Below are 26,420 nucleotides of genomic sequence, written 5' to 3' on the forward strand. Positions count from 1 at the left end.
GCACAGAAGGAAGCATCTTAATTTTCCACATTATTGCTTGTTTTCATCGTATCGACTTTTGATTTGTTGACTGTTGTGAAGGACAAACTCATATGTTCGAGCACACACTTGAAGAATCATGCTGAAGGCTTAAAATGAGTTAAAAGCGCTTCGGGAATTCGCAGCGATTCAGTCAATCCGACACCGTCACACTCATAAACGTGGATGTCACATCCATGAAGGGTGATTTCTTCCCGGTTCTCAGCTAACGGGCCGACAACACCTCTGCGTTGCTGGAGGAGAGCGTCCCAGAGAGGGATGAGCTCATCGGTAACCTGGTTTACCACTCGCAGCTGCTCCAGGCTGGCTCTCGCTGCTGATTTCCTCGCACGGCTCCAGGTGACGGGCTCACCTCAGACTCACCAGGTTGACGGGCGTCATCTGGGTGACAGTCGTATCCATCTTGAAAACTAGTGGGGTAAAAGCAATGTCATCTAGTACTTTGCAAATCATGTGTGTTTCAAAGACGTCTCTAAATACAGCTGTTGTGTGTTGTGATGTGTCTAGAAAGTGAATTTGTATTTAAATGTCAAGAATAATATTTGGTTTTAAAGAAGTTGTTTAAAGGCAATCCATTCTTAATTATCACATAGCTTCCTGGTCAAATGTGGATAGTATTTTAAGTATAGCTGAATGTGATTAGTTAATAATAATGTCATCACGTAGTCAGATTGTCGCTCATAAAGTTAAAGGGAGCAGTGATTCCAGTGTGTGGGTGCTCCTTGTATTACAGTGAAGTTTAATAGCAGGAAACAAAATGCAGTATTAATTCTAAGCAGACTCGCTGCACTGAAGCTGCACTTAACAATCATACAGGAAGAAAGAAAAAATACTATAAAGCAATTTTCAGTGACTTTGTCTCAAACGACTCCAATGTAATGTAGGTGGAAGGAAGTGTTATCAGTTCCGTCTGGATTATGTTCAGTGGTATTTAAATCCAGTCAGGAAATAGTCACGTTCTTGTTGCTGGCATAGAAAATATAAGATTATGGTTCTGGTTATAATAAGTAAATAAAATAAAACACATCTATCGGCCATTTCAATATTTAACAAACTCAGATATCATTTTCCAACCATAACCAAGTGCTCTTGAACCCAACACTTAAAATATTAATCACGCTGAGGGCACAATCATAACAGTATATTTGACAATTAATTGCCATACAAATAATTGTAATAAGACATGTGCTTTTCTTTGTCAGACTATTGAAGAATTTCTTTAAAAGCTAATTTTCAATGGCTGCATTTCTTTGACATTATATCGTCACCATATTAGAAGTGAAGATTGGTGGCACTTCTTCACACGTGTGCTGTTAAACCACAGCACGAGAAGAAGACACAAAAACAACAATATAATTAAGAAAACGTGGTGGCACAGTGGCGAGGTGGTTAGCACTGATGCCTCACAGCAAGAAGGTCCTGGTTCGAACCCAGGCTGACTGGACCTTTCTGTGTGGAGTTTGTATGTCCTCCCTGTGTCTGCGTGGGTTCTCTCCGGGTACTCCAGCTTCCTCCCACTGTGCAAAGACATGCTTGTTATGTTCATTGGTGATTCTAAATTGGCCGTAGGTGTGATAGACTGGCGACCTGTCCAGGGTGTACCCCCCCGCCTCTCGTCCAATGACGGCTAGGATAGGCTCCAGGACCCCCCGTGACCCTTCACAGGAACAAGCGGTTACAGAAGATGAATGAATGAATAATTCAGAAAAAGTTATTTCTCTTAAAACAGACTAGCTGCTACAAAGGTTAGCATCAAAGCATTAGACCAGGTTGGATTAGCTCAGTGGTAAATGTAGATGACTCTATAACATGTCAAAGTAAATTCAGTCTGTACAACAAGAAAAGTTTCCTTTCTCCAGACTCAACACGTTGAACAAATATACCGGATGAAATGAAACGTCAAGGGGAAAAAGACTGAATGGTTTTCCTCCACCCTCTCTTTATGCACCATGTTACAGCCTCCTTATAAAAGCAGCAGGTGAGAACAGGGTCAGGTCAGCTGTTTCCCCACCGTCTTACCCTGTATGCTAATAAACCCCTGCCTCCAGTTGTGTAGTTACGGCACAGACCTGAGATCGGTAACGATCTGCTCATCTAACTCCCAGCAAGAAGCTAAATTAGCTGTACCTCCCGAACCGTCCAGCTGTTCTTTTGAAGTGGGCGTCTTGCAGAGCTCCGACCACACACTGGAAACTGAGAAAGAGACGCCGCGTCGCGCTCCTGCAAATGCGATTGAACCGGCCACTCAGGGTAGTTTGGAGGGATTGATTGACCGATTGACGAAAGGCTTGACTGTTATTTAACCCTGGATGCACGGACAGGCTGGCTATCCTCTCCTTCTCCTCCTGTGTGTGTCCTAACCTCCTACTCGTGTGTGTCTTTTGCCAAGCTTCGGGAAAAAAAATATTCTGATCCGCAGAGAGACCTAAATTTCATTCTCACACCTCACTCTCTTTTCTCCCACACATATTTCAAATGAACTCGGTGGTTTCTGAGAAGTCACAGCTATCATTTCTGTCTGTTTTTCCTGTGCTGCCTTGCCACAGTGAAATGAAACATGTTAGTGTGTGTGTAGAGTAACTGTGTAGTACAACACCTCCACTCCTTCAGACTCTGATACGTGTTCACGCCGAGGATGCTGAAGTGTTTTACTAAAAGAGAAGAGGAGCATCCGTGTACATGCAAGACTCTTTACGTACATGTTTGATCCCGCTGCCTGCTATGTTTCCTTTCTTTTGTTTGGTGGCATTTCTAGTTAATTTACTCTTGATTATTTCTAATGTATTTACTGACTGTGAAGCACTTTGTAACTAGCTTTTGAAAAGTGCAATACAAACAAAGATTATTATTCTCAGAGGTATTTTGTCACTGTGAAACTAAATGTCAAATCCCCACTGCTGGAATTGGCCCAGTGTCGCCCCTCCCACAATGAAATCTCATCTCTTTTCCACATATGGTACATTGATATTAGATTACAGTTCCCATGATTTCCTCTCGGTCTCCTGCAAAATATCCAAAGCAGAATGCAGGATGGAAACGGCAAGCGTGCTGTTCAGTGCCTTATAGAAAACAATTTGTCCTGACCACAGTGAGGAGGCTAAACCAGCCACGTTGGCTTTCATACATTATTGCAGACGTTATATAGCATGTTGGTAAATAATCCTTATGTTATACGCGAGGTAAACACATAATATTCCCTGTAATGACTTGTAGATATCACCTGTCTTTCTGAAGAAGGACCAGGGGTGTGTGTATGTTTGGAAGTTACACAAATGGTCGAACACAAGCCGCCGGCAATCTGACGTCATTAACTTAACGACAAATACAGCCAGACACTAAAAAGTTGCCTTTTAGTTATATTTTGGTCTCCACCGACTCCTGAGGAAAATGCCTTTCTCTTTAAATGCTCTGTTATCAAAGCACAACCAAAAATGTGAAGTAAAATTAAGTTGAATGAATTGATGTATAAAAAAACAAACTAAGAGTTTACCGATGCTATTTCGCTCACCTTTATTTCACCTAAATTCAACTCTTTGCATCCCTTATCGTTGTTAATCATAATAATCGTGCCGTGGAGGAGGTGTTAGCTTCTTTTTGGGCTAAAACTTCTCTCGTCTTTCTGCTACAGCTGGAAATCCCACAGATGAGAGCTGTCGGATTGAAGTTGAGAGCTATAAAACGGCAAGCTAGCACCAAAACAGCTAGCTGAAAGATGCTAAAATGCCCCACAGAACTGTGAACTGTGGAGGCAGGTGATAATTCTCTGTGGGTCTGTCGCTACGACACACAGTTACGATTCAGTGATTTCATATTTAATGAGAAAATCATAGATTTTAAGAGTCGATTTCAGTCCTGGTTGATTTGCAGACACCTGTAGGTTCTGATGCTAACGGCCAATGTGTTACAGTTCACAGAGTGGTCGTGGCAGCAAAACAAACTGTTTCCATCATCCTGTGAGCAAATGTGATGCTGTACACACATGCTGTATTTATTGTGAATACTTCATAATAAAAGAGCCTTTAATGTGATGCTGCAGCATTAGGAAATGTTCAGTTTGCATTAGCGGGGTCTTAATAGAGCATTTTGTCCATCGCCACAGATGCCCAGTTCATTATAATATTCAATGTCTAAATATTGCAATACTTTCCTCAGTGGGCCGTAGCCTCAGTCACCATTGTGTTACCTCATTAAGCTATTAATACTGACTAAATGGACATCTGTTTCAATTCAGATCTCTGAAACGGCCTCTTTAAAGTCATGAATACATAGCAGGGTTTGAGTCTCAGCAAGTCAAACATGGCCGCCTCCAACATGAATGTCGTTTTGGTCTTGTGAATCCAGGGCTCATCTGCACGGGGCTTTCCTTTAGTTTCATCAGTAAACACTAGCTCAAGCCAAGACCAAGCCTTGTAGAGTCCTAACTGAGACTGTGGCATCTGGGGTCTTGTTCTGGAGAAAAATCCCAAAATAGCCGGCAAATTATTCCAAAAAAAAAAAAAATATGATGACTGTGACAGTCAGTGCGATCCTTCAGCATAACTCATTACAAGCCAGGAGCCGTGGAGCGAGAGAGAGACGGCATCTGGTGATGCTGAGATGATTTACTTTGGTGTGACGTGGAATTATACATCAACTGTGTGTGTCGAGTCTGTGACAAGACTAAATCTCACAAAATGTGAAAACTGGATGCGCTGCTTGTTCTGCGCGGGTCTAAAAATCACACTTAAATCCTACTTACATAACTGCAAGCTGTTTGAATGGTACTTCATGGAGGATCTACTCTCTTAGCTCCATTGAGTTTTTTTGTTTTCTCCTCCATTGACTTCCACTTGTGTAATTTCCCAAGTTCCTACGTCTGTCCGTGGCATTTAGCCCCGAAACACATTCGTTCCCGCTGCTTAAGAACAGGTCGGTGACTTTTAAAAAAGAGCAGCTTCCTGAAACAGATGGACTCGGTAGTTTTTAGCGAACGATATTAAAATAAGAGTTAATGGTACATTTGTTGGGGACTATTTTTAGTGGCGGATTAATACAAATTGGGTGTTCTGGTGATGATTTCTGTCAAAATTAACTGCAGTGCGTGTTGACGATGATTACAAAAGAGCGTGTGGCTTTTTTGACATTTTTAATAGTTTCAAGACAACGGCAGAGCAACGGCTTTTAATACGCAGACACATACGCTGGTTCTTAGCAGGATCTTTGGTATTTTCATTCACATCAAGTGTGGCATTTGCTAGGAGCTGTTAACATCTCTTCAGAGCACAGAGCATCTCGTCAAATGCCAATTTACAGTGAGAGCAGTTAACTTTTAAAAATCATCTCACAACGACCACGTGGCCCGTTTTTCTGCTTCCATTTTTCTGGCTCTGGTTCGGGAATAAATCTCACCAACGGCGGTCCGATCGGTCGGTTGTGTTGCCAGTAAGGAAAAACAAGCATGGCCGACCAGAACCTCAGAACTGACCTCTGCTTGTATCAGTTAGTGGCCCAGTGGACTACAATGAATAGTGTAAACCTGGACTGAGACTTTTCTAACATATCTCCGTCGCTCTGCTAAATGTTTCCTGTCGCTCTGCTGTCAGAAATATCCCCTAAAAGCAAAAAAAGGAGACGTCATGCAACACTTCAGCTCATGATACAAGCACCACAGGATATTCACTAGGGCTAACAAGGCTCACGCAAACACACTGACCTGCTGTTGCTTATTTAAATGAATGAAGCTCAAGTGCTGCACCTATTGAGGGGTGGTGTTAGATGCAGCAGTGCCGTGAGGAGCTCTGTGGGCCTGTACAACAGTTGTCCTGCGTTGCATCAAACGTGTCCTATCGCTGCCCTGCGTGTGCGTCGGTCCCACGGTAAAATGGTACGCTGTGTGTTTCACTGGTTGCGTGTGTGTGTTGTGTATTAATGGGACTAGTGCTGAGTTGTCTCTTTGCTTTAGGTTCAGCTTGTGTTGCCTGCGCTGGTGTCGGTGATGCAGTCTGTTGTAGTTTTTAAGGAGAGCAGAAAGAGAGAGAGAGAGAGAGAGAAAGTGAAAGTCTCCTGGGACCGATGAAGCACACACACACACCACACACACACACACACACACACTATACACACACACGCATTGCTCTGTAGTGAAAATCTACTGCAGAGTTTCTGAGGAAAGATTTTCTTCTCTATAAGCTTTCAGTTTGTCTTTGCTTTTTAGGATTCAGACCTCACCCAAGTGCTTTTCTTGTATGCATGTGTGTGTGCTTGCGACTTTTTAGACCTCTGGAGCGAGGACATTTGTGGAGTAAGGACATTTCAGTCAGGTCTCCCTGTGGGACGCACCTTCAAAGTGGTGTTTGCAGGTTTTTGCAGGGTTCAGCTCAGAGTTAGTTTTAGGTTAAGCTTGGGTTCAAATGAAAGTACTGTATGTGTGGGTGTGTGTGTGTGTGTGTGTTTCATGTCAAATATTATTGATTCCCTTCCGTTCTTTGGCCATCGCTCATGCGACCTCTGACCTGTTGCCTCAGGTTTGACCTCAACATTTGAACCCTTGCTAATAGATTTTCATCGGCCACGCACAACCACACAAACACATGGACACACACAATTAAACAGATAGACTGACAGAAGGAAAGTCTGTAGGTCATTTCAATAATCCAAGTTTTGCTTTTCTTTCATTTCTTCCCCGTGTCTCCCTCCGTCTCTCCGTGTCCAGCCTCTGCTCCCAAGCTACAGCCGATGCCAGGCCAATCTGTGGTGGAAGGGGGGAAACTGTTCTTGAAGTGTGAGGCGACGGGGAATCCCAGCCCTTCCTTCCGCTGGTACAAAGACGGACATGAACTCCAGAAAGGCAGAGACCTCAAAATAAAAACCAACAAGTGAGTCTGTAAGGCTGGTTATTGTTTTTTTCTTAAAGGTGACAGTCGTATCAACCAAGAAGTTCCCTCGGTGAACTGTGCCGGGCATATTCACCTTGCACCCAAACTGTGGCCAGTAGGAGATGATTGGACTTTTACCATATTTTCCACTTCACCAGGTGTGTAACAAGTAAAAAGTTAAAGCTGCACCACTCAAAAAATTTATAATAAAGTATTAAATTACATAGAGAATATAGCAAAAGATGATCTGGTGTTAATGTCATGCTGGTATTTACAAAGAGACAGAATTATTCCCTGTCCCTTAGAGCATTTTATTGTCTTTCAGCTTGTTTTTACTTAGCGATGATTCCAGCATCAGCAGGCACAAAAAAAGTCTCCAGTACAGTATGTGTCCAGCACCAAACATTAAACAGACAGCTGCTAAAGAACCAGATATTTCCAAAAGGAGTCGGTGTAGATCTAAATAAAGCTGAAAAGAGAGCAGATACTGGAACTGACGGTGACCTAAGATGGATCTCCAAATTATAACACAATTATCGCACTGACTTTGGTTCATATCTTATTGTTCCCACTCCACTCCTGGCTTATTTGGCTATTGTATTCTTAGATGAACCGACTCATTAGATTGTGAATATGAAAAGCACAATTTATATGTATATATAATAAACAGGAGCACCCTTTGCCTTTGAAACGGCACCAGTACTCGACGCAGTTCTACAAGGTCAGTTGTCCAGACATCTCGGAGACGGCGAGGATTTAGGACTCTCTGGATTTAAATTGTCTCAGTCTTCAATAATCCCAGATTGACTCCATGACGTTTAGGCTCTGTGGGGCTCCTACCAACTCTTGCAGGACTCCTTCCTGGTGCTGAAGATAGGTTTTTATGAGTTTGGCTGTAAGTCTGGGCTTCTTGTCCGGCGGCAGAATGAATTTGGGGGGCTGATCAGACGCCTCCCAGATGAGGAGGTATGGTGTCATGGATAAACCACAGGTGTCAAACATACGGCCCATGGGCCAAAAGCGGCCTGTCAGAGGCTCTAATCTGGCCCACAGCATGAATTTGCAAAGTGCGAAAATTCAAAGAAAATAACTGATATCCCCAATTTTTAGACCTAGAGCTAAACAGCAGACAGCAATGTGCCCAAATTGCACTTATTTTACTTAAGAAATTTCTGGAGTTCCCGTTACTTATAGTTTATTATGCTGTCATCTTACTGGTCTGGCCCACTTGAGATCAAATTGGGCTGTATGTGGCCCCCAAACTAAAATGAGTTTGACACCCCTGGTCTCAACAAAAAAAGTTGTACACAGTACTGTAGAAAACAGAAAAAAATATATAAATATGTTTTAATTGGTACAATCCATTGCAGTAGAAAGAGCAGGACATAATTTTAATGTCTATCACACAGGCTTTATTTCTGATGTTTGAAACTCTGAATGAAGTTTGTGTTTTACATTGTGCTCTGACTGAATTTCTGATTGCACTGAGCATTGTTGTCACTTTCCCATGTTAAATGAGTACAGAGTCATTGTTTGAACAGATTTTAGTAGACCTGCCTTGTCTGCTTTTTGTTTGTCTCCATCAAAACTAATAGCCCATCAGTCAAAGATGAGCCTGCTGCTTTTTAGAAACTACAATAATTGACTCTGCTTTTTTTTTTTTTTTGTATCACTCTCTCTGTCTTCTTCTGCCTCTTCCTCCCACTTTCTCCTTAGCTCAAGAAAAAACTCCAAGGTGCAGATCATTCGTGTCCGAGTGAAAGACTCTGGCAACTACACCTGCGTGGCCGAAAACTCGCTGGGACAAGAAAACGCCACGAGTATAATCAGCGTCCAGATCTGTGAGCAGCAACACGTCTATCCATAAATCGTCCTGTCTGTCGTTCTTCTGTCATTCCTTCATCAGTCCATCTAGCTATCGATTTATTATTCTATCATTCTGTCTATCCTTGAAAAACTGCAAAGCTAAAGGAAGGAGGGAAGAAAACCATTAGAATTGTTTGTATGCTCATAAAACCAGACGTTTAAGAGAACTTCACTGTCGTCAAAAAGGTGGCTAGCTTTGTGACGCCGGCTCAAGGTGTGTGCAGCATTTTGCCTAAAATGTGAACGCCTCGTCGTACCGATAAAGACTCTGTGCATATTTGTCTGTTTTCTGTCCATCTGTCGTCCTCATAGTGACCACCACAACCCCGTCTCCGGGTGTGAGTCATGCAAGGCGCTGCAACGACTCGGAGAAGTCCTACTGCTTCAACGGAGGAGACTGTTACTTCATACATGGTATTAACGAGATGTCCTGCAAGTAAGTTTGTTTCTCACTCCCCTCCCCTCCCCCCCAAACCCTTAGTCATCACGGTGTAGTCACTCCCCCCTGTCTCTCCACCTGCCCTCTCTCCCTCTCTCTGTTTATGTCTGTTACTGGTCATGGCACCACCTTGTCTTCTGCTCCTCGGTTGTGCCCTCTCCACATACACCTGCAGCCCACCTAACCACTCACCGGAAGCCTCAGAGACAGTCTTCATCTGCACATTGTGATCCCATTGTTCAGAATTTGGTGTTTCCAGTGGGTTTCACTTCATTTAAGAGTGAGTGAGGTTTGCATGTGTAAGAGAGGAAATGCAAAGGTTTTACAAAGAAAGAGCGTCTCAGCTCCAGAGGAAATGTCTTCGAGTGTTATTTATATATTAATTTAACAATGAAAATAATGACTCCAAACTATTTTAGATGAAAATTACTGCAAAACTCTTTGCATGCTTTATAACTGTTAGTAATGTCGTGGTAAAGCCCAGCAGAAACAATGAGCAGTCTCTTTACCAAGACAAACAGCAGGGGTTTTTTTGTGTCGGTATTAAAGGGAGAAGATGTATGAATGTGGGGAAGCTTTAATGAAGGTCAGCAATATGTCTATTAGTTGTTGAACGACTTCAGATTTTTTAAAGTCGACTAATATGTGGTGAAAGTTGAGTCAACTAGTCAATGACGTCACACATAAAAACACAGTAGAAAGTAAAGCTTAGCAATAATGAAATCTATGCTCTTGACCTGAATACATATTGTAGCATCTCACACAAAAGAAGCTACAGCGGCTTTTCTACAAGGTAATTAAAGCTTGAACATGGGCTACTGTCAGCCGTAGACTACGTCAACACCACAAACACCGCCAGACACTTCTGATAAGAGATAATGGCATTGAAATTCATCAACAAATTGTTGATTTGCAGAATCCTTCTTTGGTGAAGTTGTTAATTGACTGCCACTGAGAGGATTTGGACCGTTCCTCTGCTAGCGTTAGCGGCTGCCTTTTCAGATGAGTGTGCATTACAGTAGTACATTTGTTGTATTTCAGGACTGACTTACATATCCTGCATGTCACGGTAGAATGGGCTTCATCTCTAGTGAAGTATTTATCCACACACTTGATAAACCGCTGCTAGTTTGCTGCAATGACCCACTGGGCTCCTCACCTATCTTGTTGGAGGCGATCGGCGACTAGTCGACTTCCTCCTCAAAGCTTCATGGCAGAGCAGTAAAGTCGACAGGTCGATTACTTCAACCCCTAATGTCTATACATGTTTCTACATCCAGTTTTATGTTCCAATAGACAGTTAAGATAGATGGTTAAGTCTAGGTCGCAGGTAAGATGACGGTAAGATTACAGGTCAATTCTGCCTTTGTTTGCTCTGTGCAAAAAAAAATGTTTCTGAGCATGGTGGTGTTGCACAGAGGAACGACACAGTGGCAAGAAAAGTTGAGCAGGACGTCCTGCTGACATCGTGTATTAGCTGCTGTCTCTACTGTCGGTCACTCTGTTGGCACATGACCATAAAACACTTTGAAAGCTGAGGACACGCAAAACAAAGAGGACAGAGGAGGCAAGGCAGCTTTCAGTACTTAAAAAAAAATGTATAGTGGTTTGAAGTGCTTACATTCAGCTATTAGTGAGGCCACACCATAATGTTTCTGTTAGTCTGTTGACATGTTCAATATAATCTTTCAGTGGCCACTTTTAATGACTATGGATCCATAATGATAGCTTTGGTAACTCCACCAGCTAGCACTTTAACACTAACATTACGTTAACTGAAATAAATTGGCACAAAGTGAAACATTCACATAATTTCTTCTTAAACTGTTCATAATTTGATAAGCAATGAACAGTATCAGTGGAATTACAATTAAGGCTTAATTGATCTGTTCCTATTCATTTCAAGCATTTGCTACTTTGTGATGGATATGACAAAATAAGAGGGAAACATAGCCTTCGAATTACGCGTGGCAGTGCTTAGCAGTTGTTGTTCACTGGATCACTTTCCCTAGAACTGGTGCAGTCAGCCCACGCTTTTAATCTGCACGCTACCTGCACCCTGTGCACATACCAGATGTTGAGAGCAAATAGTTGAAAAATATTTATCTCAGATATGACTTCTGTCAGGACCCTCGCGACAATCATCTGCAGACTGTTAAAACGATGGCGTTCAGTGCATCCGTTTTGTAGCTGACGCGAGCGCAGCGCAGTGAAGTGATTCTTCCTTGTCCTCTCACATCTGCATAAGCACACTTACTACTTCTGGTTGAAAGCTGTCGCTGCAGGTTGCTCTGTGCTCGTGCAGCTCCCACTTGATGTTGTGCTGTGATGCATTCATGTGCAGTGACAACCTCCGACTTCCAAGACTTTAGAGTGGGCTGTTGGACATAAATATTTTAATGGACGAAGATGGCAACTACACGTCGTGTCCATTTTCTTGTTGTTTAGGCTTTAGCTTTGACTCAGTTGGCGGACACACACATGTTTTGGACGTCTGGACCACCACGAAGATAAGAACACTTCAGATAGACACGGATAATCCACATTTAGCAGGTGCTCGGCTTTAAAGCATTGTGATAATGCGAGATCAAACTAGACAGACAGTAATCGTACAAACATCTTCCTTCTTTCTGATTTCCTCATTTCCTCTCTTACAGTTTGTGTCACCATGTTTTGTGTCGTCCCAGTAGGAGACAGGACAAGCGGCCTGACAAGCTCACGGCCACATTAGAAATAGGGATGCTGTCCATTTAGGAGTAGTTAAGAGTAGTCACTGTTTGTGCTAATGATCCAGTACTTCTTTATGTTTATTTGTGAAAAAAAAAAAAGAAGAAAGGAGTATGGACATAAAATGCATCACTTCCTGTGAGTGGGAGGGAGTTTTTTTCTCCCAGGAAACAGCTACCAGACTGGTAGGTGTTTAGAACAGCAAGTGCAAAAAAAAATCATGAACTGAATCTTAGATTAATCACTGCTGTGTTATATCAACTTATTCCAGAGGAAGACAGACATTTATTTATATGAACATGTCACTAGTTGCATATCTAGCAAATAGTGATATGGCCAATAGCAATAGTTTTCCAGTAGCAGTAGCAGTGAAGCCTTGTGGTGTAGAGGAGGTGGTTAACGACAGCGCTGTCCTTCTTCGGTACGCCGTAAATGGTATAAGAACAAGCACAAGAGCTGATTTGCATCCAAAAGCTCAGCATTAACCTAGGCAATGAAAAAGTCTGTTTTCCACTTAGCATAATGAATATTTTCTAAACTAGAGGTTGCAATCTTTCAGTTCTGACTTGAAAAAAACAAACAAACACACACACGCTGGGTCATTTTGTAGACGTGTAACAAAAAGCTTTCCCCGACGGCGTGGGTAACAGATGGCGTGTATAGTCATGCGTGATCAAAAGCGTTGCTGTTATGCTTCCTGTACAATAGGATGTATCTGCCAGAAAGCCGTCGTTAGATCTTTACGTGTATGTTTCAGATCTGCGCTCTTTGTCTCCTCATTTCCATCTCCCTCTCTTTCTCTCTATCTCCATTCTGTCCCTTGTTTGCCCCCTCCCCTCACTCTCTGCATCTCTCTCTCTTTATCTCTCATACCTTCCGGTCATAGCTGAAGGATAAATCAGATTTCGTTTTTTAAATGGTGCTGACAAGCAGAAAACTTTGTTTGGGAGGGTTCATATGGACACTGCGAGCTGCGTATAAAGCCGTTAGGGGTGCAAAATGTGCAGTATTGTACAACCTTGCGTTCATGATCGCGCTTCATGCTGCACACTAAATATTTGAAGAAGATACAGCGAGGTATCTAGGTAGCAGCAGCAGACTAGCCGGCAGTTTCCTGAGAGTTACTGTAGCGTCTTTGTTGGACCTGTCTGTTAGGGCTAGTGGATAACAGGATGTAAATAAGACTGCTGTCTGTAGACTGTCTGCGCAGCTTGTTCATTTCAGAGATATGTGGACCCCCTCTCCCCTCGCTCTCTCACACACACACACACAAATTCACTCATGAATCTGCAAGACAGCTGCAAATCACTCCGCTCCACGGCACTGGCAACCTGCAAAAATTGTTAATCTCTCTGAAATTTGAGGAGGTATTTTGCAAGCTCTTTTGTGCCGACCACGGAAACCTATAATCTCCTCCTCTTCCCTGAAGGGGAACGTAATGCTGTACTGCAAAATGGAGTCTGTAGGTTAAACTGGAGGACGGCACATACAGAAAGGCATCCTGGCTGAAACAGAGTGTGGAGGTTAAAGTGGAGACGAGCCCATGCAAACATTCCCCCCCTGGCAAGCTGGGGGCAGGTTAAAGCCTGGCGTGACTCCCTTCCTCCTTTCAGCCGCAGATAGCTCTTCTGATTAATCAGCGTCTTGTTGGTAAACTACAGATGCCGCCAGAAAGCATTATCCCATGTATCGCCAGCTATAGGTTGAAAATGTCAAATTTTCCCTCGTGAATCAATAACCTTCATTTAATCTGATCTAATCTTCAAATACCAAGAGTTCAGGCTGGTATTGATGTTCGGACATAATGTCCACGGGTGTCTGTGTCTGTGTGTGTGTTCTGTTACATTTGATGGGTCTGTATTTGTATGATGAACATAACAAAATGAACCACAGGGTTTGCTTTCTTTCACATGGTCGGAACAAAGCGTGCGCTAGCTTTTCTTTGCTCGTTCTCTCAGGGCTGCAAGAACAGTAAGGTCGGGGGGGGGGGAAACTAAGCTAAAGCAAGCACGGGCAGATAAAGAAAGGGCGAAGGGAGAAGGGAAATGAGACAGAGAAAAGAAATGATGTACAGTAAAAGCTTTTGCCGGCATAGGGCTGCCTCTGCACAGAGTGTCTCCCACCTCTCTCTCTCTCTCTCTCTCTCTGCTCTATTTATATCTCTCTGGGAAATTGCTGAGTGGGCTCTACCGAGGGTTTTTGCTGTAATTGATTCAAAATGCAAGTTGTCTCTTTAGTGGTGAGAAAGAGGAGAAAAGGATACCCAGTCAGTTATATGGACAGTATATGCACGAGGCTAAGGTCCTTGCATTTTAAACTAGATCCTTTTGTGCACCAGATATTTAAATCACAGTGTTTTTTTTTTTTTTTTTACTGCCGCTGGGTTAAACTGCGAGAGAGCTTCTGTTATTCTATAATGTAACGGGGCCACACCCATAATATCATACTGTGGTCAATTGTTGTGATTCGTCTGCAGCATAATGTGCGCTGCAGCTCGATCAGATTTTCTTCAACATGCCTATCTTTCATTTGGCTGCATTTACAGCTGATGTGCTATCAATTACAGCAATAACACGATTAAATCACAAATACGTCGGGCAGGGTGAAAGCAACCACAACGCTCATTAACAACACACAGATCAACACGTTCTTATGGGTGCCCTTTGAAACGTCTGCTTGAAAGTTTCAGGTTTTATAATTTAGTTTTATTAATTTCCTAGTTACTGCGATGCAGCGAGGAGCCTGCTTGATAGTTTCAGTGTTGTGTGTCTGATGGCCGATGCCGGAATATGAATCATACACAGCCCCGTGGTATCCCTGACAGCTCGCCACCCATCTAGAAACAAAACGACACATTCTGCAGCTGCACGTGAACCGTTGCCGTTATTTATGCCCAGGAAAATACCAAAACCGACTGTTTTTCTTGCTCACACACTGTGTGGAGGTCTCTCACTCTCTGTCTCGGTGTGTGTGTGTGCATCTGTGTGCTCTCCCTGTTTTATTTTTATCCCCGTGAAAAAGAGTTCAGTTTTGAGAGTTTGCTATTTTTGCAGGTCCTTGTTCTTTAAGGATTTATTGATGGCGTCCACACTAACATGGCGTTACACGGCGCAAGGACGTTGCATCCAGTAGAAAATGCATGGCTGTGCTGTCCTCCACGACTAAAGATCTCCACGACTGAAACAGGGCGCGCTGCCTTTTCTAGCTACCGCAGAGGAGAGCCAAAAAGGGAATTACTACCCTGCAGCTCACCTCAGCTTATTCACATTTTTAGCTCCTTCATTTTCTTCAGACTATTGCATTTTTTTTTGTTTGTTCAGACTTACTCCCATGAACCAGTTTCCAGCGGCAGGCGGCAGATTGTGTCCCACCTGCTCAGAAATAGATGCCAAAGTTAGCAACTAGCTGCGGAAACATTTAGCAGCGTATGAGCCTAATGTGTCCTTCAAGAGTCGGTGGAGACCAAACCAGAGGTAAAAGATGGGTCAGCGGTCAAGCTGATGTTGCTGTTTGTCTGCTGGGTGTGTTAATAGGCTAACTGTGTTCTAACTCATTAATAACCTTTGCTCCCACTATACCAGTTTCCTGGTTATGTTTTGCATACTGTAAAATCTGAATGATTTAACTAATTTCAATACAAAGAGTATATAAAAAAAAGTCAGTATAAACAGATCTTCTCCACAATTTTACACATTGTTGTACACAGGTTTTATAGACGCAGGTTTTATAAAAACAATGTTGTAAGGGGTTAAAAGGTGGGTCTGTAACGTAGGTTGTGTGTGTGTGTGTCTGTTTGCGTGAGAGGGGTTGGCGGTTGACGACGCTCGACCCCTCCCACTTCCTGCATCGCCATCACACGACCCTCATAACCATGATGATGTCTGATCTGTAGCGGTGATGTCATATTGATGGCGGCGATGTCACAGTATGCAGGTCATCTCTCTCTCTCTCTGTAGTTGGTGGATTGTGCTGTTTCTAATCCCTCATCTCTCTGCTCTCTTATGTCTCCCTCCTTCCCCTTCTTCTCTCTCCCCTTCCTGTCTGTCTTTGTGTATTTCTCCCCCCTCTCTTTCTCCCGGTTTGTTCCTCTCTCCTCCCTCTGTATCTTTGACCAACCCCACCCTCCCCACCCTCCCCGCCCCTGTGTCTCGTTTTCCCTCCATCAGGTGTCCCAATGACTATAAGGGGGACCGCTGTCAAAACTCCGTCATGGCCGATTTCTACAGTATGTCCATTTGCTCTTGTCTGTCTCCTTCCCACTGAGGTGCTGCATGCTACATTGGAGGGGTTTGGATCGAGAGAGAGCGCTGTGTGCGTGTGTGTACGTGTGTGTTTGCATACCTGCGCTTCTGTTTCATGTAAGTTAATGTGTTTGCGTGTGCGTGAATGTGCGTTTGCATGCCTCTGTGTCCACCCCTTCTTCTCCCTGTCTCCCCTGGTTCCTCTGTGGTGCTCCTCTGGCAACCAGAAACGACCAATCTAGGAAGGTTACAATTTGCAAATTGTATATATATTTTTTTCACTCATACTTCACCTGCTTGAAATTTTATTTATTATATATAGGATACTTGACCTACGACACTGCTAAAATGCACTTTGCATTCAAGAATTCTGCAAGTGAAACCTGTAAATTCCCTTTTCCTGCAGCCTGACCCAGAGAACTGCACTAAAAGAAACAGAGGAGACAGAGGATTAACACAATAGACAAAATAGGAGGTTGAAGTTTCATTGAGTCACTTTTCTTTGTAGATGGTCCATCGGTGCTGCCTTGTTTTCTAGCACTAACCAAATTAAGCGATTATAGCCGCATTGATAGAGGCGATTAACACAAGATTTCAAGTCCCCCCTCCTTGAAACAAAAAGTCTTTTATCGATTTTTACTTTCCGAAGTACCAACAGGACTGAAAATTTGCAGACTTTGGACGGACTGCGCGACTCCCTCTGACGTCGTCTTGAACGGCAGCCAATCACGACCAAAAGCCACGAAACCCAAACAATTTGGCAAGTGAATGGGAATAAGATTTAGGGGCTGGAACATGTTTAACATTTCAAGTCTTCAGGTAATGAGATTTGAAAGCATCACTCACGTTTATTCAACCGAGGGCCAGTCTCGCTGTGACATTTATCTTCATGTAAGGAGTTTCTCAGTGTCACGTCAGAGGAGTCTGTCCTGAGCTGATGAATTGTGATGCAACGCTGTTTCCACTCTGAGCATCCATGGATCATATATTTAATTCTCTTTGTTCCTACATTCAGCTCGGAACTTTTCTTTTTTTTTCGTAGGGTTGACTTCAGCTGTGTTTAAAAGTACTGTTGCATATTTTTGCTTCAAATCCCACTGGTAATGAATTAAAAGAAATGGTTTGGCATTTTGGGAAATTTCTCTCACATTAAATACGAAGCTGCAGGAGACAGTTAGCGTAGCTTAGCGCAAAGACTGGAAACAAAGGGAAACGGCTAGCCTGGCCATTTCCAAAGGTAACAGAATGTGTTTTACTGTTTTTTTACAACCTGGAACTTATTTCTGGCATAAAATACGATCGTTTACTCACCCATATAACTTTGGTGTCATTTGGAGTCATTTGGAAGATATTTAGATCCACGTATATCCATATAGTGGGAGTGACTGGGGCACCGAGACGCAGCCTCTAAATAACGCATTATCTGCCACGAAACTCGTTCATTTCACCAATATTTTGTTATGATACACTAGTGCTATTCCCCATTAAGTCGAGAGTTACCTGTTATCATAATCCGGACTCTGTAGATTGACCTACTAACCTCTGACCTGGATGATGTCATCTCTGAGCGCCATGCGCACCTACGACCGTCAGCTTGTTTACCTGTAATTTGCTACTCCTAGTTTTTTGGCTGAATATTTTTCCGATTCTGAGGTTGTGGACGATGACTTTGTTTATGATGGACGTCCTTACCGTTTTGAGCCAGAGTATAGGATGAGGAGCTCGTTGAAAGGAGGATGCGGAAGCAGAGAGAGGAACAGCTGGCCAAAGAACAACAAACTGCTGCACATCTGCGAATAGATAGCAGGTAACTCTGGACTCAATGGGGAATAGCACTAGCGTATCATAACAAGATATTAGTGAAATGAACGAGTTTCGCGGCAGATAATGCGTTATTTAGAGGCTCTGTTTCGGTGCCCCAGTCACTCCCACTATATGGATATATGCGGTGCTCCACTGGATCTAAATATCTTCCGAACGACTCCAAATGACTCCAAAGTTATATGGGTGAGTAAATGATCGTATTTTATGCCAGAAAGAAGGTCCAGGTTGTAAAAAATGATAATTCTCCTTTGCGTTTACTGATAAGCATTTTGTTTGTTAGTATGATTGTATACTAATTGAGAAAAACTGAAAAGTTTCTGAAAAGAGTAGTGACTTTCATTTTGTGTGTTGACCACTGTAGATTTTATTTTTCTACTTACATGTCTTTATGCTAAGCTAAGCCAACAGTCTCAATATGTGCACTGTGTTCAAACAATATCAATTCTCTCTCCACTCCTGTGTGTGGTCAATATGAAGAACTGTCACGTCACTGATTCCTTTTTGGCGTAACCCAACCGAATGCATGAATTTCCCAAAACGCTGAACTTTTCCTTTAAATCCCAGGGATGCAAATGGGGTGTGTTTTGTCACTCTCTCTCGTGATTGCATGGGCAGTGATAGGGAAACACATTTACTGGCGCAATCAGATGAAGGCCAGACGTCAAGAATTAGCAGCTGCAAAGATTACTGCGTGCTTGGCTCCTCTGCTACCCTTCCCTCTATTGGCTCTGTGTCACTCTCACGTCGCTGTCCAAACAATCACACGGAGATAAAGCAGAGGGATGGAAATCCTCCTCTTGTTTCCAGGGGTTAAACACCGTTGCTTCATGCCATGTTGTCTTGCTTTGCTGTTTGTCTACTGTTGAAGTTTCCCATGCTGAATAATGTCTAATTTACACCAGGAGCAGGTTTCACATCCCAAAAATATCATACTTTACGTAACGTCTGCTTATTTTTGACCCCATCATCAAGCCTTGTCTACATGCTAAAAATCTGTCTGTGTGACGCTGTGATTTTATTTTTGCATTGCGATGGTCAGGGAACACCCTCAAGGGTTAAGGGTAGGGTGGGCAGGAGGCTTTTCCTCTTTATATACGGCCTGTAATGCATGCAAAACCATGGAAATTGGGAAAGCTCGGATGAATTCTCTGTAAATTACATGAAAGGTTATAGAGTAATAGCTGTACGCAGCAGTAGTGGGACAAAGCACAACACAAGAGGTATGCTGTAATCAATACAAAGGCGCACAATTGCCATTAGTCAAACGAGTTACAGCACCCACCCCCATTTGCTGTGCCAGCCTCATCGACTGTACTGTGTTTTTATGTTGGAGAGTAACTCACTGCTTTTTTTATCTTTTGTTTTCTTGTTGTTGTTTTTTTTTTCCTTTCGTCTCGTTGTTTTCTATTCATTTTTATTTATTTTTTCTGTCCAATGTTGTTTACTCCAGAAATGAGGTCTAGTAAATATAGCAGTAAGTGATGTGGCTTCTTGTCTTGCTGTCTTTGTCCACCTGTCTCTGTCTGTGCATGCCGTTTCCTGCCTGCTGGTTTCTCTTTCCTTCTTCCTTTGGTTCATTTTCTCCCTTTCGCTTTGGCTTTCTGTTTGGTTCAGTTGAATTTTTTATTTATTTTTTAATTTTTTCCTGTCATTTCTGGGGGTCACAGAGCTGAGGCTGTCTGAATTGTCTGTCTGTTACTGGACGGTACGCATGTCAATCACTATGACTGACAGCACTAATTAACTTATATCCTGGTTCAGCATACACAGGACATGGAAATAATATATCTGCTCCAAAGTGGACATTACACCTGACCCTATCTGTCTCTTTCTTTTTACCATGACAACTTTCTGCGCTGGCAGAGCTTCTCAGAATTAAATTTATAGGTATGGAAATTTATTATTCATTTTGCTGTGCTTAAAGGGTTTGCCAAGATCCTCTCACAGTCACACATTATTGTGCCATCTTCTTTCCAAAGCCAACAACTGGGTCTCTCTCAACCTGTCCCTCTTTTTCTTCTGCCCACTAACCCGGTTCTAAAACACATAACCTCCCTTCTCTGCATGCCCTCTTCTTCTTCTAATCTGACAAATTTGGATACATAGATATTAGAGAAAGGGACAAATGAACTGAGAAGGGATGAATTAATGACAGAAAGTGCAGAGGGGAACTAACACACAATGTAATCCTTGAAACGAGTCATAGTTGTGTTCATCTAGAGCCAAAACTACCTTCTATGTAGCTTAAAAAAAAACTGGTCTGGGCTTTGGCGATGTGCACACTCGCTTCAGCAGCTTGTCGAATATAAAACACGCAAGCTGCGTTCATTTTCCCCGAAGCGTTGCTAGTGCTAGTGAGCAAAAAGGCCTGACCTCGTGGTCCATCCTTATTATTATGCCCTTGATTGACTCAGTGTCAGAGTCGAGAGCTCGCCTGTTCTAAATCACGATTGCTGTTGGCCCCACTGTGCCAGCAAGCTCGTCTTCCCATTTTCCTTTTCCTTCCTCTATCAGTACCCTGTGACACACACACAATGCCGGGCCAAGGCTCTCGTAGGCTTGTCAATCCCTACAGAGGCCCTTTATTTAGAGACTCTCCTTGTCCCCTCCCTCGCCCCCTTCCCTCCTCTTCAGTGGCGTGTCTAGAGCTAGAGTAGAAGGGAGGGGGGTATGTGGTGTCATGAATAAGGTAAAGTTGCAGGGTTTAATTTAACCGCCCAGGATCAGTCATATAGCTAGATATATAGATAGTTTTAACCTATTGCTTTTAACCTAATATTTGTGTTTCTGAAGGTGTTAGGACACTAAAAGTTGTTGCTAGCCTGCAGGGGCTTTAATTTTGGCCGTAACTAACAATCCAACGACCTCTCTAATCCAGTTAGTTGATAAGGGGACAAAGTCAGGTCAGTCATTGGTTCCTGGGGACCTGATTCTCCCTTGGTCCTTCTCTTGGACACGCCCCTGCTCCCCTCTCAGCCCCCCTTCCTCTCCCTCTATGTGTTTCCTCCTCCTCCTCCTCCTCTTCCTCCTCCTTCCTCAACACTTTGCTTTTTTCTGCTGTTATTCCCTCCTTCTTCCCCTCATGTTCTTTTCTGTTTGTTGCTCCCTCTGTCATTGTGTCGTAGCGCTTGCCGTTTCAGACACAGTGTTACGCCGCAGCCGGCCCACCCCCCCCAAAAAATATGGATTCACTCAAAATGATACGGCGGGATGGTGTAGTATTCACACAGCATCACCACAAACCTTTAAGTATTTAAGTTTAATATAGTGCAGTGAGTCCTGGCTACGATATGAAACAAATTACATGTGTGCAAAAAGAAAATAGTTTATACCACCATCAAAATTATGTGACTGTGACACTGTTGGATATCTGTAGCCAAAATCCTTACATAGAGAGCAATTACGCATTTTCACAGGACAATAATTGAAAACTTCCCTCCATAATACTGAGGATAATGGCGTTCTATCTCCACGTTTTATTTGAGCATCGCTATAACGTTACCTTGACCCCAGTTTGACGTCACAGACAACTTAAATCCTCCTTTTTTTGGGCTGCAAAACACTGCTTATCAGTCGATGTTTGCTTTTGACCAAATAAAATAAAATAAAATCTCACTTATAGTTGGTGGTAATCGGTTAAAGTCTGTTACTTTGAGCCTTTCCTCATTCCCAGGGCGTTACATAAAGCCGTTTTGTCAGAGTCACTGGCGTCGCAGAGATACGCACAAGGTGCCCTTTGGCGTTGGTGTCATGACGCACATCGGGCTTTGCTCCGAGAGACCATAGCCAAAGGTTGTGTGCTGCTTGCGTCCTTTTCAGGAAGGAAGAATCCAAAACCTAGACCTTTTTCTTAATCTAATTTAGTGCTTAACTCTAACCTAAAAGCGAAAGCTAAACTCCCAACTTCTGAAGTTCAAAAAAAACAACCAAACTCACGCGACCGTACGCGATCAGGCCACTGTCCTGGGATTTCGTCAAAACTGGAAACTCTCCGAGACACTCGGACAAACCAGGGGAGAGACAAAACAGCAGTCTTTGACTAAGAATGAGAACGCCTTTGCTGTAGAGACGACTTTGTGCAGGCGTCTGATGAAAACGTGCGCATAAGAGAGCTGGAAAATTAAAAAATCTGACCAAATCAACGGTGATCTTTGTGAATACCAAACTTTTATCTTGTTTCCAGGCCGCTGCGGTGTTAACACTTTGAACAATGTATTGTTTGTTTTCTTTTTCTTTTTTGTCATCTGGACAACTTGTCCTTTGTTGACTCCATCCATACTGGCATGCAGTCAGATCCTCTCCAGTCTCCTCTGTAGCATTACATCCCCATGGCCATTTGTAAATGAGCTCGGATAGGGACAGCAGGAAGTGTCAGGATGCAGGTTTCCATCTCTGCTTTTCATCACGATATTTATGAGATTGTAGAATTACTCCTGTCTGTTGTAGAGTAGCACTGTATGACTGCAGCACAGTTAATAGCGTAAGGCATGTGACATGACAGCGCAGGAGTTGTTGTGGAGACAGTACAGGGGATAGGATGGCAGCAGATAATAGTGAGAAAACTGTTTCTGTAGTTACCGTCAGTGGAGTAGCTCTCACGCTGTGTGTGTGTGTGTGTGCGTGTGTATGTTTGTGCGTATGTATTTTTTTTTGTCCGTTTCCTGCGATGCATGAATGTGTGTGTGCGCGTGTGTACATGTGTGCGTTTGTACGTGTGTGTGTTTCCATCCACAGAGGCTGAGGAGCTTTACCAGAGACGGGTGCTGACGATCACAGGCATCTGCGTGGCCTTGTTAGTGGCTGGCATCGTTTGTGTGGTGGCCTACTGCAAAACCAAGTATGTCTTTGAAGGAAAGATTAACTATTTCTCATTTATGAAAAGGGCCCAAACCTTCAAATTATCATCCTTTGAAAAAAAAAAAAAAACTAAAAAAACATTAGCTGCTTTTTCTGCTGGGGATGCAGTAAGTGAAGACTGCATTCATATTCAGAATCAAAGTAAAGTACAAGTATTGGAACTGTGCCCTGTGATTGATATAACTTATTATCATAAATGAGATTATTAGATTGTCGATACTGATGCGTCAATGTGCAAACAGCATTTTTCTGGTTGAGGCGGAGCTAACTGTAATGACATTATGTGCTGTTACATCCAGCGGTTGCCAATTTAATGCAAATGTTAAGCTATGTGATATCTTTATGAAAAGGCCAGACATGTTACTTCCTTTTTAACCACAGACAATCTGCCGCATTAGCATGTTCACCACAGAGCTCAAACCACTGAGAACCTAAATATTATTCACTTACCGTATTGTTTGGCAGAAAACCGGTCTCAGCGGACTGGAGATTGGCCAAACTGTGGTCCGTCCCCACTCCATTTTTCCGGCGTTCTGTTTCCATCCACGGACGTAAAAGTCTTACCTGGTTTCCATTTATTTTTGCAGTTTTCCCCTCAACTTCTAAAATGGTACTAGCCTACAGGCGCCAGAGTCAGTTCTTCTCAGAATATGAGTCTGGCAACGTGGCATTTGGATTTTATTATAGGGCAACCGATACAGAGAAGAAAAAAAAAAATCTCTGCATGGAATTGGATAGCCCTACAACCAAGCAGAGCCATTTTGCTGTAAACTGCATGGCACTCAGTTGTACGACTCTTCCGTCCATTACCACATACGGCCCCCGCTCAGACGATTTGATTGGCTCAGCAGATAATAAATCCAAACGGAGTGACTCCAGGCTAACATTTTGAGGGCAGGGGGAAGCTGGGCTGGCTTCCAGGCTAAAATGGTACTGATCTGTTGCCAGATATTTTGACAAGCATATTTGTCACTGTGCAATTGCACTGACACAGATACAAGCAATTGTGGACATGTTCTAGAAGCTTGTCTTTGAAACTTTCCGTCATTCACATCCCCATGCTGCCCTTACACCGCCCCTGCAAATCGTGTTTGAATGTTGTTCAGAGGATTCAGAATACACAAGCCACACGCCATGCAAAGGTGTCCTTCCCCTTCCTCTGGAAGGAAGTATATGTCTGACCAAAATTTACTTTCTACTTTACATTTATACTCTTCTTCTGAGTTTACTTCTCTCTAGTACATTTTGAGGACTTGTCCCATACATGCACTTACGTAAATTACAAATCAGTCTCTTAAGTATTCCTTCTTTTGCAGACACACACTTATTTCTTCTGTGCAACTTTTGTTCGAGAGTTATTATGCATTGGAGCGTCACGATGCAAAAAAATCCACATCACTTAGATGCAATTCCTATCACTCGGACCTTATCGGACCCTTTGCGTATTAGCTCAACACTAGCCTCAGGGTTTGATCTCCTCATAAGAAGATAAATCTGTGGGGTTCAGAGATGATTAATGGGGTAAGAAATAAGAAAAACTTAGGTATGGCTTTGCTTATTGTGTTAAAAATATTTGAACTCTTTGAATTTTGATATTTAAATGAAATGAACCGAACCATTTAAAGAAGACATCCCTCTGGTGTGAAGTAGCAATTAAATAAATACTCAATGCACGGGAACCTCAAAACTGAACTTGAGTTGAATGCTTGAGTCATTTTTTTGTGTCTTATTCTTGTAGAGTCCCTAAATCAGTACGTCTCATTGAATCAGCTATATTTGAATGAATCTATACGTTGGCTTCCTTTCTGTTTGGTTTGATGGTTCATCGTGATCTGAAAAGACCAGTTGCAAAAGCTCAATCGCTAACTGATCTTCAGAGCGAACGTATTTGTTTTGCCACAAATCGAATTCATAGTAATTCACAATGAAAATGCAATAGAAGTACCGTATAGGAGAATGATTCGTGGGCATCCAAAAGAGACAAAGGCAAAAAAAAAAAAAAAGCTTTGATAAAATTACCGCCACTGTAAAATGATCATGTGACAACTGCCAGCCAAAGAACTAATGAGAGAGATAGAGAGTAGAAAGCAGTATCAGTTTACTGTTTAGCACTTTTACCAGATCACTTATTGTTTCTTCGTAATCTCCTCTTCTCTAGGAAGCAGAGGAAGAAGATCAAGAGTCACCTACACCAAAACCAGAATCCGTGTGTGGAGCTGCCAAACCGAATAATACCCAACGGGCCGAACCACCCCGGGCCTGGTCCTGAGGAGATCCCCATGGTTGACGTGAGTAGCCTACAGACAGACAACAGAAACACAGCAGCAGAGGCAGGTACAAGCTTCATCCACAGTCATACTTTACATATCGTGACAGCATTTTAAAACGACCTTGGAGGCAGATTAGCATTTTTAATTATATCAGCAATAATCTCCATGCTGCTCATACATGAGCACTGACGTGGAGTGGAAATAACTCTCTGACTCGGGAAGTAACGTCCTGTTGAGGTCATGTGGATGGTTTTTAATACAGTGAGCTGGTGGCACATTTTACAACATTTAGCTTGTTCACTTTTTTATTATCATGGTTGCTGGTTAAGCATAGCCGGTGCCAGGGTAGCTGCCGTTGCCAAAGTGAAAAGGCAAAGGCACTTTCAGCATCTGTGATTTAGCTGTAGTTTAGTTTCTACACTATTCAAAACAATCGCAGTTACTTCACGACCGTCTGCTAGAAATCAGACAGCTCAAGTCACATTTTGTTATCTCCATCAAAGCCCACAGCATCTGCTTGAATAAAAGCAGACATATTAATGCTTTTAATTAAACATAGACACGCTATAAATAGGATTCAGGTGTCAGGATGTTCAGAATACCCTCAGATATTCATTAATGCTAAAGAGGGAGCGAAGAAAGAGAAAGAGGAGACGTGAGCTTCAGTCCTGGCTCGTTCATGTCTCCTGACGTTGGGTTACTGATAACGGCGAGTTTGTTTAAGTTTGGGACGTAGATTTAGCTCCATCAAGAAAGTTGTTTAGCTTTCAGAGCAGATCTGATTTGTGGTAATAAAACATACTGTAGAGGTATACGTAACAGGCATGAGTCAGCATAATAGCACCAGTACAAACACAGTGAAGAGGTGAACAATAACTACTTAACTACTTGTCATAGTTACATGTCATTACCCTTTTATGTTTGGTTCATATTCTTTGTATTATTTCTTTCTGATTTAGAAAACAAGACCATAGTAAAAGTAATTAAAAAAAAAAAAACAACTGTATGTGGGTTTTCTTTGCAGTACATCCCCAAGACTGTCCCTACCACGGAGTGCGTGATCAACCACGGAGCTGAGGGTGCAGGCAACTATGCAGGCAGTCGAATGTCCACCCGCTCCCACCACTCCACCACTGCCTCGCATGCTTCCAGGTAGACGTGGCGTTCACAATGCATAATGCAAACAGTTAGAAGACCCACAGGCGTTGTTTTAGTTTTACACGAGATCTTGGCAGTTTGTGAGACGTTGCTGTTCGCAGTGGTGTTCACCTCCACTGTATTGGCCACGTCAGCGACTTCCAAA

General features: G+C 42.8%; 1 protein-coding gene across 1 annotated transcript in view; it reads left to right on the plus strand.

Moving 5' to 3' along the window:
* Positions 1-26,420, plus strand: part of nrg2b (neuregulin 2b) — a gene marked incomplete at both ends in the record, with an annotated part of 46,632 nt that overhangs the window by 16,006 nt on the left and 4,206 nt on the right. Inside the window, 9 exon segments of the mRNA XM_084550134.1 lie at positions 6,731-6,893; positions 8,616-8,734; positions 9,072-9,195; positions 16,092-16,150; positions 19,854-19,877; positions 22,725-22,827; positions 25,006-25,164; positions 25,166-25,181; positions 26,142-26,269. Of these exon segments, the coding sequence (XP_084406260.1) occupies positions 6,731-6,893; positions 8,616-8,734; positions 9,072-9,195; positions 16,092-16,150; positions 19,854-19,877; positions 22,725-22,827; positions 25,006-25,164; positions 25,166-25,181; positions 26,142-26,269 (895 nt within the window).

The sequence above is a fragment of the Chelon labrosus genome (assembly GCF_963514085.1).
Source record: "Chelon labrosus genome assembly, chromosome: 8".
NCBI classification, from domain to species: Eukaryota; Metazoa; Chordata; class Actinopteri; order Mugiliformes; family Mugilidae; genus Chelon; species Chelon labrosus.